The sequence below is a fragment of the Serinus canaria genome, chromosome 4 (genome assembly GCF_022539315.1).
Source record: "Serinus canaria isolate serCan28SL12 chromosome 4, serCan2020, whole genome shotgun sequence".
In the NCBI taxonomy this organism is placed as follows: Eukaryota; Metazoa; Chordata; class Aves; order Passeriformes; family Fringillidae; genus Serinus; species Serinus canaria.
Genome location: NC_066317.1, coordinates 58,781,271 through 58,805,552, shown reverse-complemented (window position 1 = coordinate 58,805,552; position 24,282 = coordinate 58,781,271). Strand labels below are relative to the sequence as shown.

The window sequence follows — 24,282 nt, the reverse complement described above, 5'->3', positions numbered from 1 at the left end:
TCAGGAAAACAGAATGATAACTAAACCAAATTTCCTTCTAGATTTGGCCTCTATGGTTTGACCTGGGACTCATTAGATATCTCTGCTGTTAGGATTTCAAGCTAGTTCTGCAGTCTTCTTTCTATGTCTGTCTACTTTTCAGATGCTCCAGCCTTTTCCAGGGAGGGCCACAGGCTGTGCTGACAGAACCTCAGTAGGTCTTAGCAGCTATCAGATCTTGTTAAAATTGTTGCTGTCCTTCCACACAAAACACATGGGATGAGTAACCAAGTATACACAGACACATATATTCAATACTACAAATAAAATCCCCTGCTTGAATGGACATAGATAGGAGAAACATGAACAGAGTCTAAAAATTAAATTAAGGATCATAAAATGGTTTGGGCAGCCATAAGGAGTCACATTCCATCATGCTCTGCTGATGGTAAGTGCATTAGTGAAGAAAAGCTCTGCTTAAATTGAGGAAGAAATGAATTTCTGCTGACAGAGTGATAAAGCCAGGCATGCCTTTGAAGTGAATGAAGAGTACTAATCTGCATAGTTCCACAGGTTTCTGAGTGAAATAGAACATTGCTATACATTATTAGACTGGGAAACTTGCTAGTTAGATAGAGATACATAACCAAAAAGAAGTTTCAGAGTGGTTTTATCTCACTAATGATGAATCATGATGTTTCTGATCATATTTAGGGCCTTTGTATTTGAATTGCATTACAATGTCTCAATTCTTCATGATTAATGAGTGTTTTAGTCTCAATATAAACTAATTATGTTAATATGTTTTTATAATTATTCAGAATTTATTTGCAATTAGAAAGAATTTAAGATCTTTGTATGCCAAACAAATGTTATTTAAAATTCAGTTAATTTTGTTTTGAACTGTACAATGTATGTCAGTCTGATCATGTTTGCATGCTTCACTTTCTTCAGTGGAAGTGAAACATTTCTGTACTGTCAAAAGACTTTCATTTCAGAACTCTTGACTGGTCCAAAAAGGCTTTTTCACAGCAGTTCATTTCTGCATTTTGCTTCCTTGTGAAGGCACTGGAGGCTGGGATCCGTGGCTGGGCTGCATGTCCCTGCCAGAGCTGTCCTCACAGCACCTGCATGGCCTGGGCATTGCTCCCCTGAGCTGGGGGTGCTGGGCTGTGGCAGCTGTGAACAGGCACAGGGGCTGCATCTACACCAGGGATACAAGGATCACATCCCAGTGCCTTTGAAGAACTGTCATATCACAGAAATGTAGTCCAGCTTTGAACTGGGCCAGGAGAAAATCTGAAAAGGTAAACTTGAATTCCATTCAAACTTTCAAAACCAGCTTTGTTTTCCCAGCATAAGGCATAATTTTTATCTGGGAAAGTAACAGCATTTTAATTTGGCAACAAGTTCATTTATCCATTAAAATTCTTTTCAGAGAAAAAATCAGTTTCAAAAGAAAAAAGAAAGCAGAGTGACAGTTTCTTATCTTCCATCTATGTCACATTTCAAACAAGACATAGGGGAAGTAACCTTTTCCCTTATTAAAATGGGGAGAAAATCTCAGTACCAGGGTGTTGGAAAAGCAGCAATGTGATTTTATTTATCTCTCTCTTATTCCTATATTCTATAAATAAATAGCTGATACCATAGATAAAAGAGTGGGCTAAAGAACATCTGCTGGGATGCATTACAGACATTCTGATTTCCTTATGTCAATCCTCCTACAAGGCAGCACTTCACATGCAATTTAGTACACATTAGATGACATTCACAGAATATTTAGACCATGCATGGTTTGTTCATCCAAAGCAGTGCCAGCATCATGGGGTTCTACACTGTAATTAGTGAAATCCACCTCACATCACATCATTAAAATGAGTGGGGTTTTCCCTAAATGGCTGGGAAATTTTCTGAATGTGTTAGTTAAAATGAATACTGGAAAGAACTAAAAAAGCCTTCCATTTTTCAAAATGCTTTAAAAAACAGACTAGAAGAATTTGGTGAATCAGCTAATAATTTACACTCTTACAGAACAGGCATGTGTTGCCACAACCAGAAGTAAAATTAAAATTCTAAAGAAAATTAGCATTTGAAAGTAAACAAGCTGCTAAGTAAAAAAAGATCTAAGGACTGATTCTCAAAACTCTTCTTCCTTTTTAATTCTGTAAAAGAACATAATTGTATTTCTAATGCTATTCTATAAAAGCTGCAAAAAAAAAAAAATAGGATGAGATTTTGCATTCACAAGGAAACTGTGACTCCTTGGTAAACAAGAATCTGTTTGAACCCAGGATCAAATGAAAATTTCTTTCTAGAGCTGCTTATTAAATAAGCCAATAAGCCAAATTAAAATGATGCTGCCATTAAATACATCTATTCTGAAGAACGTATCAGGCAGCTACCTGAAGCCTGTAAAACAAAGTTTTCTCCTTAGACAAGTAGAACAGACTGCAAATCATTACAGCTTTTCTCTGAAGGAAGTTTAAACTGAACCTCCTGAGTGCCATCCCACAATCTCCAGACCTTGCTTGGGAAATTGGAGGTTTAGCACCAAACCAAAAATCTAGAAAAGACATTTGATGCTTTTAGGGTTGTGGGTGTCAGCTTCTGTGAGCCACTGGGGGTGATTTATCTGCCAGCCACTGAAGTCAGGACAGAGCCTTACAGCTGTAAACTGCAGTAGGATTTTGTGGTGTTCACATTCTCTGAACAGAGAGAGACATAATTCTCTCTCCCAGGATTTTTCCTGGGGAAGGCAGTGCAGAGGGAGAAGAGAGAACAATTCTTATCTCAACTTGCTGCTCCTGTAGTTTGGCACATGTGGAATGTGTTATGGGGATTGCTTACAAAGGTGAGGGTTGTTTGGATTGATTGGCCAGCTGGGTCAAAGCTGTGTCCTGGCTCTTGCCAGACAGTCCTGGGGTTTCTTTAGTATCTCTTCAGTACAGTTACAGTATAGTATTAGTGCAATATAATAGAGCTTAATAAAGCATTTCTTCAGCCTTCTGAAATCATGGAGTCAGAGCACAGTATTCACCATGATGGGGTTGTCCTGCATCAGTGGGATTGGAGTCTAAGAACACAATAATCAGTTTTTGCCTAAAGTCTACTGAGAGGTAGCCCTAGTAAAGGCTTCACCAGCAGCACCAGTGACTCCAGGGGTTGCTTCTGTGGAAAAACAAGTTTCTTGTTATGTGGAAGGTGTGGGGATGTTTAGCTGCTGCTTTGCTCCACAAGAATTTTAGCACAAATTGGATGGACTTAGCTGTTCTTTCTGAAGGATTGAGCACAAATAGGTGTTTACTGGCAAAGATTAGTTATACTGACCAGAAGAGCTCTTGTGGCTGCATCTCTCTTCCACAGTGTTTCTTGGGAGCATTAGATTAAAAAATAAAGGTAATTTTTTTATCTTTATGCCTCTTTAAAACTAGTCCAAATTTTTACCATAACAATCCCTCACTGGAGATTTTAGTGTGCTGCCTCCATCTTCAGACAGGTTACTCTGTTTCAGAGGCATACAGCAGTACTCTCGGTGGCTGGGGGAAAAAAATAGAGTAAATGAAAACCAATTCTTGCTTGTTTGTCTGGTTTGTGTGAGCAAATCCAGGAGGAGGTGAGAGAAAGAACTATTCTTATAAATAAATAATCTCAGTCTGAAGGATACAAAGCAATATGAAAGTTCTGTTCCTGTGAGTAAGGATGTGACTTCAGCTCCAATGAAAGCAAACAGAAAGTTACCTAGTTTTGGAGTCTTTCTCATCATTTTGCTCTGTGCCTTGTTTCCATTTTTCATCTTTTTTATTGGAGAAGGAATAGAAAGAAGTACAAAATCAAAAGGTCTTCACTGATCTCAGCCGAAATGAAAAATTTCTGAGTATTGACTCGTGATGATTTCTGCTTCACTATTCTTGCTGTCTGTGTCCATTTAGAGTGAGTGCATTTTTGATTTTTTTTTTTCTGAAATCAGAACAGTTGAAGAAATTCTCCTTTTCAATTTGCTTTTGACTTTTCACAGGAAAGACTTCTATTTTCATGCAGCCTAATAATGAGAGGAAGTAGAAAATATTTATATTTCCCACCATCAGAAACATGTGCTTTGGACCCTACACCACACCAAAGATCTCTCACAGTCCACCTCACTGACTGTATTTGAGCCCTTTATGAACCTTTTCATGTCATGCTATGAAGAGAGAGCATCAACATCCAGGAAAAAACTCATTCTTTGAAAAACTGGCAAGAAAATGAGGTAATCAGAGAGACACCATGTCTGGCATGCTGCAGCAGCAGGAACAGAGGAGAGCACAAGCACGTCCCTTTTGATGGCAGTATGGGTGTTTGGACCAGATTAAGCTGATTGTGACACCCTGTGACACACCTGTGATGCTGCTTTGGTTACAGGTCTGGCTGCAAGGGCAGTGAAATGACATGGTCACCTCCACAGGGAAGTTATAATGCTTATTAGTACAGAATGTGTGTATTTTACTTTAACAGGAATTGCTTTATATCAGAGTAGAGATCAAACTCTGATCCCTGCCATGTTAATATACACTGACACCAATCCTCCCTCAGATGGAAGTGAGCACAGGCAATAAAGACAAATTTAAAACTATCTGCTAAGCATGTCTTTTGACTTTGATGGCAATTCCAGGAAGGCAACAAATTAATTTTCTGAATATAAGTAAGAATGGTAGTAAACATCCTATGCCAGAAAAATTTAAGCTAATATAAAGTTCAATTGCTATTATTTGAAGGCAAACTTAATCATTAATGAATTTTAAATTGTTTCTTATTAACAAACAACAACAAAAAGGAGGTCAAATATTGCTGTCAGAGCTTGTCAGATGATATAAGGAACATGAAATATGTGTTATCATGACAAAAAGTCATCTGGACAATCTAGCAGGAATCAAGCCTAAATTCATAGCAGGTCCTCATTGGCAGTGCAGTACAAAACAGGAAAGAATGACTGTCTGGGAAACGTCACCACTGATGATGTCAGCTGCAAAAAAAATTAGCACAGGCAATGATATGCTTTAGTTGTCTTTTTTGGGGGGGGATAATGCAAGATCTTTAGAAATCCTGATGATGACTAATGGTACAGGCAATTACCAAGGTGAAGCTCCCTTGACAAATACTTAAGATTTAAAACAGCAGTAGCTAAGATGGCTTAAAAGGAAAAAGAGACAAAATACAACAGTGGCAAGCATGAACCCTCACCTTTGGTAAACAATCCCCATAACACATTCCACATGTGCCAAATAACACTGCAAAACCTCAATTAAATTTATACTAATTCCTGTCCCAGGATGTCATAATTGAAAGGCAAGTTTAGAAAGGGATGGAGCTAGCATATAGTGAAGGTACAAAGTGGGAAAGACTCAGCCTGTGACTAAGAAGAGAGATTTATGCAGAGCTGACCCTTTGCAGGGCAACCACAAATAACACTCTTTTAATACTACTTCCATGCCCGTGGAGGTGGAGGGTCACTGACCTGATCAGTCTGACAATGTGATACCACAGACTGAGAATGAGAATTTGAATGTTTGTGATAGGCTGTCAGCCCAGATGATCTTGATTGTGTGGGTCAGTTTGGTGTAATCCTTCAGCAGCACAATTTTAAAGCAGACCTTTTCAACACCTCATTATCTTCTGTTATGATAGCTGGTTAAACATCCATAAACTGAGCTAAAAAAAAAAAAAAAACCAAAACAATTGGACTACAAGTACATAGGATTTTACTATTAGATTTAACAGAAAAGCAAAAGGAATTTGAAGTACCAAATCTATGACTCTTTGTCAACAAAGAGCAAATAGCACTAGATTGTTGTGAAAAGCCTGCAGCAGCTGCTCAGGGATTTTACATACTGGTGTATAACTCAGAGCTATGAAAAATGTCATGGGAGGTCAGATGCTCCTCTGGATGGACTGAAACAAGGTAACAATCCTCACCTTTGCTAAATAACTGATGCTGACGTCTGGAAATGGCCAGATGAATGGTTAACACTTTTCTGAAGTCAGAGAAGGTTTGCTGGTAGTTGAAGCAGCACACAGCATGGCAGGTATGTTCACTTCTTGTGCACATTCAGTGTGACTGGTCACTGGCCACGTGAAAATGGCCACACCATCCTATGAGTCCATGAAAGGACGTGATTCTCTCCCTATTTAGACTGGCACTGAAGCTCAGTGACATGAATAACTGGAATTATTAGGTTATAATAAGGTTTGATGCATTGGCTAACAGAGTGCATAGCCCTGACCTCACAGAAATGATCAGGATTTACTCTGGCAGTGTCAAATCTTCAATATAACCACAGATTACTTTGTCATAACAGAGCTGTTTTGGTTGCTTTTATGTTTTGTTAGCACATAGCATTCAGGTAACCTATTTTCCAGTAGAAAGGTTTCTTTTCATTGACTCATTTGGCTCAGAGGAAAGTAATTGGAACTTCTCATCTGTGTCTCCTATTCTAACCAGCAGTTTACAAAAATTTGCTATTATAAACCCACAAGTCAGTGAATTATTTTTTAGATCAGTGAAAGTGTCAATTAAAGATAATTTTTGTTGCCATTGAAACAGTTCTGTTTTGTGGCAGGACAGAGATTTGGCTCAGAAAAGCTGTTAACTTAGCAGCACCACTGGAAACATCAGAAGTCATCAAGGAACAGCTGGATTGATGTCCTGGCCCTTATCACAGCCAGTGAATAGCAGGGAAGCCTCTGAGAGTCTCCATGCTTTTCATAGTTCTTTCAGAAGACATTGACATTGAAATTAAGGAGAAAAGTTTCAGGACCTGCTCCAGCATAAAATGTAAGACCCCTGTTAAGTGGTAAAACAAAGCACCCTGTTGTTGGGGAAAGAGAGATTCTGATCGACCATGTGGTTCTCTTATGGATGAGCTGACAAAAACAGTCTCTGAAATCATTGCAAGGAGAAACAGGTTGACAGGTATAAGCAGCAGAAAAGGTACTCCCTGAGAAAATGTATTGCTACGATATGGAAAATCTAAATTTCACTTTACTGTAATAGACTTCCCTGTGAGATCAGGATACACATAATGGACTATGAAGCATCTTTTTCAACTGGAAAGTGGGAATATTCACCTCCCTCAGAGTTTCTATGAAAATAACCTCATTAATAACTGAACTGGAAGGCTCTCTGAGGGAAGTTGCTATGGGAATAAAATGTCAAATATCAGTGTACCAAACTGTTTTCTCCTGCAATAAAATTTATCAGAGCGATCCCCAGGTGAAGGAAAATTCTTTAAATTAAGTTACCAACAAAATCCTCAGTGAGACATCCATCAATCTTATCCATGCAAAGGTCTCTGTAATTCCAAACATGCCAGAGGAAGCGAATCAACTTCTTTGCTCTCAGCTCCTCAGGGCAGTGGCTCTGAAGGCATTGTTCTTGCAGATCAAAATGAGTCTTGGTGCTATGTTAATGGGAGGTTGGGGACCCATGTGAAGATTTTACTCAAACACCTAAAGACAGTATGAGTTGTTCTCTTTTCCTTATGAATTCAGAACCCAAGACATGAGGAGTCTCTCTCCAAAGCTGAATATTGAAAAATTATCTCTTCTACTTTTAACCACAACTGCAAATTAAATACTTGGGGTGGGTAAGGACACTGAAGATCAGAATTATTCCCATTTCAATTGGGATTGCCTCCCATTTAGTGATTTTAAACCAAACCCATCACCATGGGCTTCAAGTAAATGATACCAGTTCTAACTAGCAGCAGAAGCACACCTGGAGTGTCCCTGCCTGCTCCAGCTGCAGTGGCACATCCCAGCTACAGCCTGGGCCTGCCTGGGGGATCCAGCTGCAGGCACTGGGCATTGTGAACAGGAATAGCTGCTCCTCATCATGGAAAAATGCAGCATTTCATTAAATACACAGCACACCTAGTGAGTATGTTTAAGGGCCCGGTCTCCAGTAGAGGAGAATTAAAGGAAATTTCAAGTATTCCATTACTGGCTGACCACAAAGTAGCACCTCAGAGTCCAGCAGACACTAGATACCTCTTAAACTGGCCAGATTTCTATTGACTGTTTAAATAAAAGACACAACATACTTTTAGGAGGGCTGACCTCCTCCATTAATTCTATCTGTTAGCCTACCCATAGTTATCCACCCTCTGCAGTTAAATGACTTTCACTCTGTACTTCAGTGCTCAAGTTGCATTTTATCCAGAGGTGTTGCAAGTGTTTTAAGCTAAGTTATATTTCTTAGAAAAATAATAAAATCCATTTTAGGGATGGAACCTCAAATCCCAGCCTCTGAGGTTGTAAGGGCACTGACCTGAACTTATCTTGACAGTTCTGATTTTTGGAATTATCTGGAGCCAGGAAGAGGCTTCTTTTTGATTCTAGCTAGGGTTCATAATACTTTTCTGTGTGAATCATCTACATGCATAAGAATCACTGCACCTTCTCTCCCATTTTGGAGGAAAGCAGGTCTCACAAAAGGGTTTTTTTTACCTACATGCTCCAGACTAAACTATTGTTGATTAAATATGATCAGGTTTCTCCAACTTCAGATGAAGTGATATCCTGCCCTATTAATTGTCATTAACACCTTTGTATACATCACTTTTTTGTGGTTGTTTCTATTCAGGCTAGTATAGAAAGGGTAGGGGGGAAAACTGATTATAACAGCTATATTTAATTCATAAAAACTTCCATAATTTCGGTGCAAAGCATATTTCTTCATCTCAATGTTTATAGATAAATATTTGAAGATGGAATGGGTAATTTTTCTATGGAGACTGAAAAACATGGGCTGACTGCTATCCAGAAAATGACCATCTAACTGTAGAAGTTTTTTTACTTGGTGCTGATAATTTATTCTCTCATTATTGTGCTTCTTACCTCTGGGAAATCCTTGTACACTTATTTACAAGTTACTTATAAGTATGCTTACTTACACTCCACAAGCAATTACACCAAAGCTGATGGGACCATTCACTGCAGAAAACACTAAATATGAATAAAGAAAGCTGGCATTTTATCTTATCTACCCACTGCTAAGATTAGGAGTTGTCCTTGTTTCAGCTGGAATAGAGTTAATTTTCTTCTTTGTAGCTATTATAGTGTTGTTTATTATTATCATCATTATTATAATTTACTTTATTTCAATTCTATTCTTATCTCAACCCACACTTTTTACCTGGTTCTGATTCTCCTCTCTATCCAGCTGGGAAGGGGGGCAGAGTGAGCAAGGAGGTGCATGGTATTTTGTTGCCATCTGAGATTAAAACCACAACTGAAGTGAAATATTAAAAACTTCAAGCAAAGCAATCATAGATACATTTATAAAACAAACCAAATCCTCCCCAGATCAGCTGGTACAGAGGTGACTGAGGAGAGGAGGAGGACTTCAGGCCAGCCACAATGCCCAGGTTATGCCTGGGTGTTGGCATTAACAGCAGAAGGTCAGTAGATCTAAGCTACAACTTAGATTTACCTCATATCATCCCAAAAGAGGCAAAAATAAAAATATTCACTTGGCAGCAGGGTGGGGAGCTGGTAGATATTAATGTAGAGAACACAAGTTCTAATTTTAGCCATAGAAGTTATTAGGTGCAAAGCACAAACAAATAGTGAGCTGCAGAAGACAAAATTGCTTAGTGTAGCAGAAGGCTTCTTAGTGCCTGAAACATTCAGTGGCACTAAATGTGCTATACCAGTTCTGTATAATCACAGAAATAGAACCTCAAATAAGTTTAATTATAGATGTTAGATGAAAATAATGAATATTGGTGACTCAGTTCTAGAGTTTCCTGCTGCATACATTGGGTTTGTTTTGATGAGAGTAAAGTATATAAAAAAATATCTGTGTATATATAGAGAAAAAGAGGGAGAGAGAGAGATAGTCTATAAAATATATGTGCATTTATATTATATTTTCTTAACTAGAATAAAATGGCAAATTGTATATCTTCTTCTGGCTATATTTAAAAATAATTTTAAACTACCTTGGCTTCTTCACAGTACAGAATGGAAAGTGTACAACACAGCAAAAAATAAATCTTGTGGCTTTTTCTTTTTATTTATAGGTTGTGAAAAGAACTGGAAATCATATCATTAAAGACTAGTAGAAACATGTTGTGTACAACAGTTGCCAGCAATCTTTCTTGGGTGATCTGCTGGGGTGTATTCTCCTTTTCCAAATTGGAATGTAGTGCTTCAGGAAGGTCATTACAATACCCAGGATGTCCTGTCATTCAAAAATTCAGGATATCATTGATTCACACATGTCTGTGGATCACAGGGTGTGTATGAACTACCTAGCAGAGGAAGGTTAGAGGGCTGAGAGCAGCCTGCAGTTTCTCTCAAGTATTTGTATGCCCAGGGAAGCACTTAAAATTCTCTGCATCTCACAAGTGAGAAGCCTGAATGCCACAATCTTTTCTCTGAAATGGACAGCTACAACAGTGAAAGGGCTGCCTTCTGTTATGGCATTTTAGAATCCATGGCTGTGTTTCATCTAACACCACTGAGACAGACTGATGGCTCCTGGCTTGGGAGCACCAAGTCAAGGCAGCACTCAGCCTAAGTGCTTGAAACCACTGAAAACCTGGTGTCTCTTCACTGCCACACACTACTCAGTCTTTTCTAAACAGTAGACATAACCTCTCCTCACTCTCAGAAAAACCTTGTGAAAGCCATCCAGAGAGCAGATGCTATCCCAACAACAGCTGGAATTTGCCTCCACTTGGATGTCCTGCGTCCCACAGCCACAGCCAACACCTCTGAACCTGATGCCCAGTTCTTTTCAAACTATTATTTTTTAAAAAAAGAAAAAAAGGACAAGATAGACTGGATGATTGTAAATAACTTTAATGTTTTTTGCTATTTTGAAGCTGCCCAGGCAACTTTACTGTAGCTGCTCTCTTCCCCTGCTATCAACAGAGAGCTCACTAAATCCAAAAGAAAAAGAAAAATGATTGCCCTTCTGAACATTTGGATTGACAGCAAGTGTTAACAGCACTATGACTCCTTTCCAGCAAAATTGCACAGCACTTTGTGCTGACAATTTTATTCAATAAAGATCAATAAATCTTTCCAGAAAGTCTTTTGATACTGAGATTTTTATGGAGAATTTCACACTAAAAATATATTTCTCTTTCTAAAGTTAATTTTCATCTGCTATTATTATTTGCACCATACAAAAACCTCTAGTTTAATAACTTAGCTCAAAACTTGAGCAAGAGATCTCAAAGACATGTCACTGGGCAGGAAAAGATGTGGCAATAAGGGCATAATTGGCATGCAGTTACTGGAAATTCACATGAAAAGGCTGGGCAGAGAAGAATCTCATGAATCTGCATAAAACTTCTGGCAAATCTGTTCCTTGTGTTATGTCCAAACCAATCTCAAGAAAAGCTAACTTGGTTTTACAGCAATTCCCCACACATAAGATTGTATTTCTCTAGTTTTCACATGCTAAAAGAGTCAAATACCATCTGGGCCTAAGAGAATGACTTTTCCTGCTTCTCAAAGTGATCTTTTGATGATCTCTTGTTGTTTGACTTCAAGCTCTGTGCAGCAGTTCACAGTCCTTAAGATGTGGTATTGCCCCAAAAGCATTTGCAGGCTTTGCAGCTTGGAAAAAGATTTATCTAAACCTCGCCCCAAAAGGCACAAAATCAATCTTCCTAACATAATGTGAAAGCAGTCCAGGGGGAAGTAGAAGATAGTTTCAGAAAGGTGTGAAGGACACTCAGGAGGCTGACAGTGATTTTGTGATTATATTGCATCTTTGTTTTAGCAAGGTAGCTAAGAACAGTTCTCATTGCTCAGCAAGGGAGGTGGAACAATCTCAAAAGGAAATAATAATTACTGGAAGGATTAACTCAGTTTGCATTTTTATATCTTAAATAAGGAACAGAAGGTGTTCCCTTATCGCTGCAAAAATAGGGAAAAGAAGGAAAGTAATTTTTGTCCATTGCAGCAGGTTGCCTTGTAGTGTATTTATCTTACTAAAAACACCAGTCCTTCTTACACAGAACAGTGTTAACAATAGAATGATGAAATCAATGCTCTATTTTATTCAGGATCATACCAAGGAAAAAAATGACAGAGTAGAAGAGTACATCAGGTGTAGAACTTGTCTAAATGTTTCTAAATTTCAAAGAATTAGAACTGATATTTATTTCTTAAAGAAAAAGAAAAAAAGAAAGGAATTGAGAAAATGGGAATAAACACAAAATCAATAAAATATTACCAGATAGAAGTTAAAAGCACTGATTTGATTAATATTTTGAGTCAGATAAACAAACTGTAGGGTAGATTTCATGAATATATCTAAACAAGTTTTTTTTTTTCAAAATAGACCCAAATAGAAAAAGTCTAATGAAGTATAAAAGAGAAAAATTCATATTATGTTGTGATATTATAAATAAAATATTTATGGAAATATAAAATTTGGGAAATAAATTTCAGATTCATCAACCAGGTTCAGTTATCATTAGAGCCTCAAAAACCTGTTTAACTAAGCTGCCACCAACCCTGGTAAAGCTTTCTAAGAAGCATCCTTCAATTTAAAAGGAAAATACCTTTGTCTTAATTACAGGATAAATGAAACTTAGGTGTCTACATTGTACTTAATACCATATCAGAAAGTACAATACAACATTTCTAAGAATAAAAGCAATACAGTGTTTGATACTTTTGTGTCAAGACCTGTGACAGCAATCACAGAAAAAGGGTGTAGGAGAAAAACTGATTATAAAGAATCTTCCGTTAGTTGTAGCAGAAATAAATCATATGCAAAACTGGAAGAAGAGCCTTGATGTACTGACTACCAGTAAACTAAACTGAAGCCAAAGTATCATACAATATTTTTTATGTTGGAAAGGCATTTAAGATCTTTACGCCCAACCATAAACCAAACACTGCCAAGTCCACCCCTAAACCATGTCCATAAGGCCCCAATCTCCTGTAAACTTGCCTTGCCAGGTTGGAAAATACAGAAAGCTGAGTCTTTAGAAGAGAGGTGGTGAACTAAGAAGACTTTTACAAATACCTTTTTGCAGAGTTCCAATTTCCAGTGATTAAAACCAGATCTGTCCAGTGACCTCACAAATCCTAGCCCTTCCATTCAGACTGTTTCATTTCCTTATTAAAATACACATTGATGGGAGCCAAAGTGGAAATTTAGGAGTTAAAGATGAGGTCAAACTGAGCATGTGAGAGACAGCTGCATGGAAATAAGTCTTCTAATTATTGGAGTGGAAAATAACTTATTCAGGAGCAAAAGGAAGGAAGGCCTCATTTCTGTGATACAGAAGTACAACCCTACTCATACCCTTGCTGATGGATATTTGAGGTGAATGCTGACTGCCTAAGGGAACAGACCAATGTATAACATTCAGGTTTTCTTGAGGACAAGCTGAACACACGTCACATGTGGTGCTTTCAGTCTATTTGCCAGATTTTAGTAAGTGAGGAATCTGAAAGGGAAAGCCTGGTAGTACTCACCAGTGAACAGATGCCTTCTTTCTTTCCTCTTTCCTCCAGAAATGGGTATTTTATAAAGGTACAGTACTATAATGTAGCATATTAATAGTATATATTTGCCTAACTACAAAATTGTACTCTATACATGCAATGTAGAATTTAAACAGTATAATGTTAATTTCTAAGGCTCTAAAATTAAATACAAGGATGTTCCACCAAATACTGTATTAAGAGAATCAGTTCTAAGTCCTGATGGGCATATTTATGCTCAACATACTCTTGTAGTGAGAAGGTGGAGGCATCTTGGGCCCCACCAGTGCTCATCTGCAGATACAGTGTGGTTTGAACATACATTTCTGACAAGGAAAATAGTGTCCTGGGATCAAGTGCAGCCAAATAAAAACCAGTGTTATTCTTTGAAACATTTATTGTATTAGACACTGGACCCTAGAAAGTAAACCAGCTTTGTTCTTCTTTAACCATAGGGGAAAAAAAACAAGACATTTGCCTGTTATGTTTCTCTAAGACCCTGTATTTGCTGCTCTTGGTGGATTTTGATTGAGTCCAAGGAAACTCAGAGTATGATTTAGTTAAGAAAATAACTTTTATCGATCTCTTCAGTTTTTCATGTTTATATAATAATAGTCTTTGACTTCTTCCTGTTGCAGGGAAGGTTACATATACACACACATACACAGTGTTCAAAGTACAACAGCAAATTAGGCAACAGTTCAGCACAGGCCTACATTAGGCAGTAAGTAATGTCATTCAAGGTAATCAATTTAACTAAGTGGAACTGTGCTCAAGAGAGATCACACACTGATGTGCACACTGCATACTACTGCTGCTCTTCCCCCTCCAAAAAGTCCAGGCTTTTCCTGCTGAGTTTGGTGGGTGTCCTGTACCTTTTGTTCCTTCCCCTCAAATGTTTTACCCTGACAGGATGCTGTGGAGCTCCTCTACCAGACTGAACTAGAAGTTTTCCTTTTAAATTTAATACTGTCTAAGAATTTGTACTTTGTATTGATTGATCTCAGTAGCAACCTTTTCTCTTCCTCACCTTTCCCATCAGCTCAGCATTAGCTCACTCTGGCTAAGTCAAAATGTTGTGAAACCACCAAAATAGCTTGACATTCTTTCCTCTGTCCCACCCTTCAGTGCTTAGCCACAGGTGTCACTGCCCACCAGGTTTTGCTTCAGGATGGTTTCACTTTCTGCCTTCTCAAGCTTGCTTTTTTAATGAGAAATGTAGAAAAGAGTGAGTCTTGTGCTTGGCCAACAAAATCCTGCCTTCTTTGGGTTTATGCCCACATTCAGAAAATACAGCACAAAGACAGTTCTGGTGAGCCAGCTCTCTGAGGATCTGTGAACAAGACCATAATTCCTTCCCATCTCTATTTCCCAAAGATTTCCTTGGCCATTTTCTAATTCAGTCAGGTACAACATTTGATTCCAGGCTGAACTTCATTCATTGGACAGTATGGTACCCAAGGTTCACAAAAAACCTCCCTAGCAGCTACTGCTGGCCTTGTAACCCACATTCACACACCCACATCAAGGAACTCTTTCACTCTCATGCCAAGTGCTGTCCAGGACTCAGTGTCTGTCACACTGCAGCCAGGCAGGGTGAGGTGGATCTGCTCCCCCTTGTTCTGTCAGAACCTGTCAGATCTTTTGAACTCTACTGGAAGTGAAGCCAATATTGAGCAGTAGAGTCAGTTTAGTATCTCTGTACATTTGAAAACCATTTGTCCTGGGATAAAACCAAACATTTACTTCTCAGATTGCCACTCCTTCCACCATTCAGCTTTTCCAGTCCTTCAGAACCCAGCTCTCTGAAAGTCTGCTCTTTGGCACAGAAAACAGCAGCAGCAAAGCTGAAGGAGCAAAGCCTTTTCACTCCAAGCAACAGCTGTGGGCAGGGATGGGAGACAATGTCTGAATTTGTGAAGGAGGGATTGTAAAAGCAGTGGGGTTGAGATTGAGCCAATAATCTTGTTTTCTGAGTTTATTTCACAATCAAACTTTTCCTTGATCTTGAATAGGAGTCTCTGAGCTTACCTTGCTCAATGCTTGGTTAACTCTGAATTATTTATTCTTACTTATTCACAAAAAGCCTGTCTTGATATCCAGGCACACCACATCACACATATTGCAACAGGGGTAAAATGTTACCTCTCCTGAGGATTTCCTCAGTAACAAGCCAACAAGAAATTCCTTCACACTCTTTGAGTTAGGTGTCATGCCAACCACTTCTGCAAATTTTGGAAGTCTACAAAAGCAGCAGCAATGACTTCCATGATGCTTTTGTTTGAGATGGAGGTCCTGACAAGGATGTTTCCATTGAAGAGCTAAATCTTGGAAATGTAGTAAATATTGTTAGGAAGGATCTTGAAAATTTCTCTGGACCATCTCTAAGATATTGCTGGCAGAGATTTTGTTGCATCTGGATGATGTAAAGTTAACTACAATTGACAAATACTTTAGCTGTCCCTGGAAAGGATCTTTGTTCTAATCCTGACAGTGTGAGGTAAATCTGATATTGCACAACCTTTTTAGGATATTCAAATGGTGGAACAGAGATGCAGCTCATTTGAGACAGCAAGAAGCTAAGATGAAAGTGCCAGATTCATCTTCTTTAGAGATCCCTGTAAAAAAGGGAAAACTGATATAGTCTCAAACTTCACCTCCAATTCTCATTTAGTGTCTGAAGAGGTCCACATTATTTGCATTGTAGCAAAGCCCAAGCCAGGAAGATAAGGGCTGATGGTGACTGCAATGTCACAATATTCCTTCTGAACCTTCCTGCACACAGACCATGTAAACTGTCAGCAGTTTGGCATTTAGTGCCCCCATGGCTACCTGAAATTATCATACTGCTCTGTGCTCTCCTTTCTGTCTGTATTCTCCCACTGTCTCATATCATGCTGTAAGCTCAACACTGATCTATTTTGCTCTGTGATTGCACAGACACTGGTATTAGGGTTTCTGAAGTGTTTTTCACTACACAAAATGATTAATTCCTGTCTAAAGTTCAATAAATGCAAACTAAAATTGTATAAAATTCAACACGGTCATAAAACAAAGTATAAAAAAAACAGTGGTCTGTATCTAATCTATCCAAAATATTGATATTCAGCATAAAATTATGCCTTTGACAGCTGTGGTTTTCAACAGAACTGCCTTTGAGCAGTTTTTAAACCACATTTTGGTATTCTTATCCAATTCAGTTCTAAAGGGAACTGGAATATTCATCTTTGCAAGGGAAAAAATAAAATGCAATGTAACACACCACAGAACTTTCATGAACAAATAAAAATCCAGCAGAAATATTGATCCCACATGATGTTTGCTACTCTCTCTAACAGAAGGTATTTAGGTTCCAACCCTTTATTTAACTGTTCTTTAGGGCTGCATCTTATGAAACAAGTAGTTTGAAAAGAGTGTGTTTTTATCCTCATGATCCAAGTGGTGTGCAGTGTCTCTGGGACTGCATCAGACACTGCCCATTACAGCTGTGTGCAGCAGGATGATGAGCACCATCAGATCACTGACAATCACTGGACACTGCATACTCTGTGCTCAGTCTGACTCACTTTGACATCTAACCATTGCTTTAAATTGGTTCCAAGTAAAACTCTTGTTTGTCATTTTTCCCTATGTCACTTTATAGTTCTTCAGCTTTCACTGCACTTATACATAAACTCAGCCATTATGCTCAGAATTTAGCTACCTGAATCCATACCAATTTCAGGCATTTTTCTTAGGCTCTTTATCTGGGTTTTAGGCTTTTAGTACAAGTCTTTGCAGCAGCTGGCCATTTAATAACGATGTTTTCTGACACTCGCCAACAATTTTAAATCCTTCATTTAAGCTGAAGGCTTTTCTGCAGAGGAGAGGTAGAAATCAATTTTAAATTACAACTTCAAATTAGAAGTTTAGCTCCAGAGGACAGATGCTATATTCTCTAGTACATAAGATTTCCATTGAACTCTGCAGTTATGACACTGCAGCAGAACAAAGCCTCGTGGCTCAGGCAGGGAAGTGGGACTTGAGCACTTCCTTGGAGTAGATAAATAAGCACTACAGTGGATCAGGTTCTGGCCATGGAGAATAAGCCAAGGCATGCTGCTGTGCCTCATTCCCCACAGACAAGCCTGCACTACTGAGGCACAGCTGTCACAGTGACCTCCACAGAGGGGTGCTCCAGCTCTGCAGCTCCAGGATGCTCAGTGGAAGGTTCTCTGGAAATGCATATTTACCTTAAATGTAAAGTCATGTACACCAAAAACAAAAACAAGCTCTTTAAAAGTTCAGTGTACTTATTTCTAAAAGTAACTGTAGCAAAGCTGACTTTTTAAACCCCAAATAATCAAATACAACTGCCATATCACTTGGCAGGACCAGGTTCTAACTTCTAACACTTTGTTTCTTACCCTTTCCTCTGTACCTTCCACCACAATGTAGGCAAATACATTATCCCTGTTTGATAGTAGTAATACCTCTCCTGAGTCAGCTCTTTTCTAAATTACTCTTTTTGACTATTTAATTTTCACACTTCGAATATGATTGAAATTTTAACTGAACGCAGTCAAGCAAATCCAGCATGAAAGACACTCTTTGCAGTCACTAGGTTATTGCTAATATATTCATTACTTGTGATATTTACTGAGAATTTGCAAGGAGAATTTACCAATGGTGAATATTAGCCTTACGCTTCTATGGCCATTCTTGTGAGCATATTGCTGGTTTTGAAAAGTTGAACATGAGGAAAAATTTACTTCTTTGCTCTCCTGATAGTAGCACTGGAAATACATATTCAGGAGAGGGTGGTTGTTATGGGAATAGGAAATATTCAAGGCAAAGAGAGTCAGGATCCTTTGCTTCAGTGGTATTAACCAAAGAAAAACTGTTTTCCTTTTACTTGACTTGACACCTGGCCTGTGTATGACTACACATAATTTGTGTAGTATCTTGCTTAAAATGCCTTTTAAATGTCTGAAAAAATGTTATGGTTCCACACTATATAAGGGTCTTGCTCTGGTAAGGGGTAGTGATGCTGCACAACTCCAGTTGTAATTCTCTATCCAACCTACACAGCAATAAAAATCAAGAAATGGAATGTGTTTTTCTATATCTTTAACCAGAGTACAAGGTCTAGGCAAACAAAGGGCTCTGTTCCCTGGATTATTCCTAGCTGTTGTGCCTTAACCTAGGCTAAGAAGAGAAAATTAAATAAATACAACATGCTTTTACCAGAAGTTTTTTGCACATGAGTAACCAGACATTTTTCCTTGATGACAAACTTATTTTGTAGATGGTACAGTTGGCTTAAATTTAATTTTTCTCAGTTTCAGTGGAATGAGGTGTAAGAAAGTACAAGCAAAGCTGAATGAGGTGAGGATAAACTGACAAAAGGCAAGGTGGGCAGCTGTGCAGGTTTTGGCTGGAATAGAGTTAATTTCCTTCAGAGCAGCAAGTGTGGGGCTGTGTTTGGGGTTTGTGCTGGAAACACAGCTGGTAGCTCAGGGATATTTCAGCTATTGCAGAGCAGCACTTCCACAGAGCCAAGGCCTTTCCTGTGCATCATCCCACCCACCAGTGAGGAGGCTGGGGGTGCACAAGGAGCTGGGAGGGGACACAGCCAGGACAGCTGACCCCAACTGACCACAGGGATATCCCACACCATATCCCACACCCTATGGCTTCGTGCTCAGTCTATAAAGTTGGATGACAAAGGAAGGGGAGACATTCAGTGTGACATCATTTGTCTTCCCAAGTCACCATCACACGTGATGGGTCCTGCTCTCCTGGCTGTGGCTGAGCACTGCCTGCCCAAGGAAGCAGTGAATTAATTCCTTGTTCGTCTGCACAGCTTTTGCTTTCCCTATTGAACTGTCTTTATCTCAACCCATGTAACTTTTGTTCTGATTCTCTCCCTCATCCCACCTGGGGTGTGAGCAAGGGGCTGTGTGGAGCTGAGTGAGTTGCTGCTTGGGTTAAACCAGGCAGTAACAAAGGAAAAAATATTATTTAGACATGGGAAATATGAGGCTGGCAGGGGTTAAAAGCAAAGAAGATTTAGTCTGGATACAATCCAGCTGAATACTTACACAAAGTGTTCAGTGGTTCTGATAACTGACATGATCAGTGTGGTCATAATTTAAAACATTGTATTAAAAAGAATCAGAGTCTTGCAGGGAAAGAAGCAAGTGATCATCTTTGAGACTATGAATAATAGAAGTGGACCAAAATTCAGTCCTGCAAAAGGCCGTGTACATAGGAACACAAAAAACCTCTAATGTGGATTGGAGTTCATCAGTGGAAATTCCTGAGCAGGGCACTGACCACAGGGTGACAGAACTATTCCCATGGTATGTCCATGAAAAGGGCAATGTATGTAATTACAGTCTGTGCTAGAACTTGTTTCCAGTGGAGAACAGGATGTATTCTTTCCAACACATGGTCCTGGGGAAAACTCAGCTACAATTCTGTGTATCATTTGGGTTACCTGTGTCAAACCAAGACAGGATCAAATGCAGACAGATGCTGGGCACAGGAAATGACAAAGCAGTAGAAATAATAGAAAAATAGAAAAGGTTTCCCTACAAATCAAAGAGTGAGAGGAGATATTTTTGCTGTCTATCAAAGCCCCAAAATAATCTTGGAGGGTGAGAGCATTTTACACTAACAAGAACTTGAATTAAACACAAATTTTGTAAGTAGGTGAAGAAACCTAGTCACGAAAACAGATGTTTCTAACCATTCAAAGAGTGAAGTTCTGGAAATAATAATAAAAATGTAACTCAGAGAACTACTGTAGCTGGTAAAAGTGGTATTCATTACTGCCTTTAAAAAAATTAGTGTATGATAATGATGTATTGTACTGGCTGTAATAACTGGGAATTAACAGCATGTAGTTCAGGCTCCTGGTTCTCTAGCATATTTTGTCTATTACCCAGAGCATGGAGGGGAGTCTGCATGCAGCTTACAGTTTTTAGATCTCCTCAGTGGATCAACACCTCTTCTCATCAGAAAGCAGGAGTTGTAACTCTGGAGCAGACATCCCATAGGCTTGTCAGGCAGCACCTGGGTGCTCTTCATACACTATTTCTATATATTTATTTATTAACTAATACACTAAGTAACTTTTTTCTATGATTTCCAGAGTGATGATAAATGGCTTTAAACCTGTACTTCCAAAATTCATGTTTTATTCTACACTCATCATAAACATGCATGGATATAAAATGGCAATACTTTTTTTCTGTTCATTTTTATAATTTTAAGAGGCAGGTGTGACCTTATACACAATACACTAAATAGATTCATTTCTAATATTCCTACATCTTCATACACAACTTACCTATTCCAGTTCCCTATGAATTGATTGTTCTTCTTGAGCAATAATACCATCTCAAGAAACAAATCCACTTTCTCTTGTTATGCTTTTTCATTAGCTTTTTTTTTTTAATATATTGAGTCCAACATTATGGGAAATGGTGACTTTTATGGCTACTAGTGGGAATATGAAAGAACAGCTTCATTTTGCATAAAGTTCTGTTAGATACATTTTCAAAGAGGAGATATTTCCCCATATTTAGGTACTTGGGAAGATGCCATCCTGAATAATATTTTGTGAGTACTATTGGAAATTGGTTATTGTTTCAAAAGCAATGGACTCTTCTGAACTAGATGGTTGTGCCAAGCAAAGTATATCAAGAGGAATAAAGGATTATGTTAGCAACATTCATAATGGGGAAAACCACCTCAGAACAAAACAAAACCATGCAAAGAATAAATAATGACCTAATTGAAATCCATAAATACTTCATGTGCTCTTTTTTATTAGCCTTTAATAATGGCTGCATTGCAGAAATGTTTTCTGGATAGAAAGAGAACTAAGTGCCATGAAGGCATTTCTGCAATAATTTACTATTGAACTTTGTTCATTTGGTTCAGAAACTGACCACAGTTCTGTAGCATGGGGGAAAAAAATAAAGGTGGTAATAATTCATGGAAACTGCTAACTCAGGAGAGCCCAATTAGAAGTCTTCAAAGGCAGGAGTATGGGTATCTTTTTACCTTAGGGTGGCTGGACAAGATTAACAGCATGCTTTCACTCTGGAGTATTTCTCAGTGAGTTTCCTCAAGGTTTACAACCACAATTGAGCATGGCTGAGACTTTGCCTGGGGGGAGGTGAGGGGGGCTCTTTCCCACTTGTATGTTTACACAGCATGACCTATGGTAAAGGTCTGAAATTTTCTATCAGGACAAGGAAATGGCAGCTATGGCTCCACAACACACAAATGGTACACAGTCTGTCCCATTCCCCACACAAACAATGGAATGCTGTAAACCACACCTCAGCACCCTTTGCCAAGGAATAGGAAATGCTAATGTCATCTTAAATGCAAGATGCAGTCACCCTTTCAAGCACTTTACATGCATTTAAGACATTTCCCCCCTACTAGGAAAACAATATAAATATCTCCATGTGCCCTGAATGTATAGGGCAGAACATATATGTTTTGACTTGTTATGAAACCCAGGAAACCAGTGTGAGTCTATTAAGGCACAACCACTTCCTAATAAAATATATTGGGAACTTCTGGGGAACTTCCTCAAAATTAAGCACCCATTGCCTAGATAGGCAGCAACATCTATCCCATAAGTAACATTAAAAACATTTCTACATTACTATACAAATGTCTGCTCTCTAAGAGTGCAGTGTTCTCTCTGCTTCAAGACCCAAAATTATTTTAACTGAAATGCATTCATATTAATTAAATACAGTCTGCATTGGAAAAATTACACTAAAATGCACAAAGAGCAAAGAAACACCACATTTTAGGCAAACTTTTCCATTGTCTTCCACAAACTTTACAAGATACACTTTCTTATCACATATTATCTAGGTAGGGAGTAGAAACTCAGAGTAATAGAACACGCTAAAAAAAAGTTTCAGAAAGTAAAGGTGATGGAATAAGTATAGAGTAAGACAGACATCACCATTTAAAACAGGCAGGCGGGCAAAGCAACAACTACAAACAAAACTAAAAGCGTGGGCATCCATCTCACAAACTATGCCCATTCATAAACGCAGGTTTGAAGCTACCTGCCATGTGTTTAAGCCCCAGCTGACGATGTGCTAGACTCTAGCCACCCACTCTCCCGGTGAGGATGGCTGGACAAAGCCGGGCTCTCCGCTGCTTCCCGGGCACGCACCCGCAGCTGGCAGCCCTCGGGAGGCTCCGCGCCCGCGGCTCCCGCACGGAGCGGGGCCGGACCCGCCCGGCCGAAGGTGCCGCGGCCCCGGAGCACCCGGGCGGGGCGCGGCTCGGTACCGCGGACAGCTCCGCACTCACCGTCCTCATTCTCGTCGAAGACGGGCGCCCTGTGGGAGTGGCCGCCCCCCATGTTAGTCCGCGGCCGGCTCCGCATCCCCCGCCGCCAGCATCCCGCGGGGCGCGCCGGCGGCACCCCGGCAGCGGGGCAGCTGCCCGCCCGCCGCCTGCCCGGCCCGGCCCAGCCCGGCCCGGCCCGGCCGGGGGAGCCTCCGCAGGGCTAGCAGTCACCCTGCGACATGAAAGCGATCCGTCTGCCCCTGGCAGAGACCGCTGCTGCCTGGCGCGCACCGACTTGGCCCTTCTCTCATCGCGGAGGGGCAGGGGAGGGAGGGAGGGAGTTAGGGGAGGAGGGAGGGAGGGAGAGGAAGGAGGGAGGGAGGGAGGGAGGGGAGGGAGGGAGGGAGGGAGGAGGCGGAGGTCCTGCTGCCGGTGGCTTTTGGTAAGCGGTAAAAGCTGGATCTACCTGGATCCTCCCTCCTCCGCTTTCCCTCCTCCCAGACCTCCACTGAGTCCCCGCTCCTGCCCCGGCAGCTGGGTCGGCCCCGCGCCCTGCCCTGCCCTGCCCTGCCAGCTCTCCCGGCGGCGATGTCTGATGGGCAGTGGGTGCAGAGCCGCTCCTGCCGCCCGGCCGCGCTGGCAGCACCGAGTGCCCATCGCTCCCGAGGCGCGGCAGAGGCGGGAGGGTGAGCATTGCCCTGGGTCCAGATGGTTTTTTGTTTTGCCTCCCAACTGGAAGGGGGCGTTCATCGCCGGCAGCCCGGAGGGACGCGGCCGGTCTCCCGAAGTTCGCTGAGTTTACAAAGTGGCAAAAAGAATCAAAGGGAGCTGTTCCGCTCCCTCCCGTTCCCTCCCGCTCGCCGGGCGGGGCGGCCCCTGGAGCGCGGCCGGAGCGGGCGGGGCGGCGCGGGCAGCCCGGCCCCGCAGCGCCACCTGGCGCCCGCTCGGGGCAGCCCCGGCGCCGGGGCGGCTGCGGTGACCGCGAGGGCGGCAGCTCCTGCAGAGCGGGGGGTTGGAGAGGGACAGGGTGAATGTGTGTGTGTGTACACGTGTGTCAGTGAGTGTGTACAGAGAGGGACAGGGTGAATGTGTGTGTGTGTACACGTGTGTCAGTGAGTGTGTACAGAGAGGGACAGGGTGAATGTGTGTGTGTGTACACGTGTGTCAGTGAGTGTGTACAGAGAGGGACAGGGTGAATGTGTGTGTGTATACACGTGTGTCAGTGAGTGTGTACAGAGAGGGACAGGGTGAATGTGTGTGTGTATACACGTGTGTGGGTGAGTGTGTACAGAGAGGGACAGGGTGAATGTGTGTGTGTATACACGTGTGTGGGTGAGTGTGTACAGAGAGGGACAGGGTGAATGTGTGTGTGTATACACGTGTGTCAGTGAGTGTGTACAGAGAGGGACAGGGTGAATGTGTGTGTGTATACACGTGTGTGGGTGAGTGTGTACAGAGAGGGACAGGGTGAATGTGTGTGCTTGTATA

The 24,282-nt window shown here is 40.6% G+C and overlaps 1 protein-coding gene across 1 annotated transcript in view; it reads right to left on the bottom strand.

The window, feature by feature from the left end:
- The window catches only part of STK32B (serine/threonine kinase 32B), a 156,371-nt gene extending 133,468 nt beyond the window's left edge, over positions 1 to 22,903 (bottom strand). The window contains exon 1 of the mRNA XM_018924889.3: positions 22,816 to 22,903. Coding sequence (XP_018780434.2) covers positions 22,816 to 22,891 — 76 coding nt within the window. The 5' untranslated portion in view covers positions 22,892 to 22,903. The remainder of the gene's footprint in view (positions 1 to 22,815) is intronic.
- Positions 22,904 to 24,282: the final 1,379 nt, after the last annotated feature.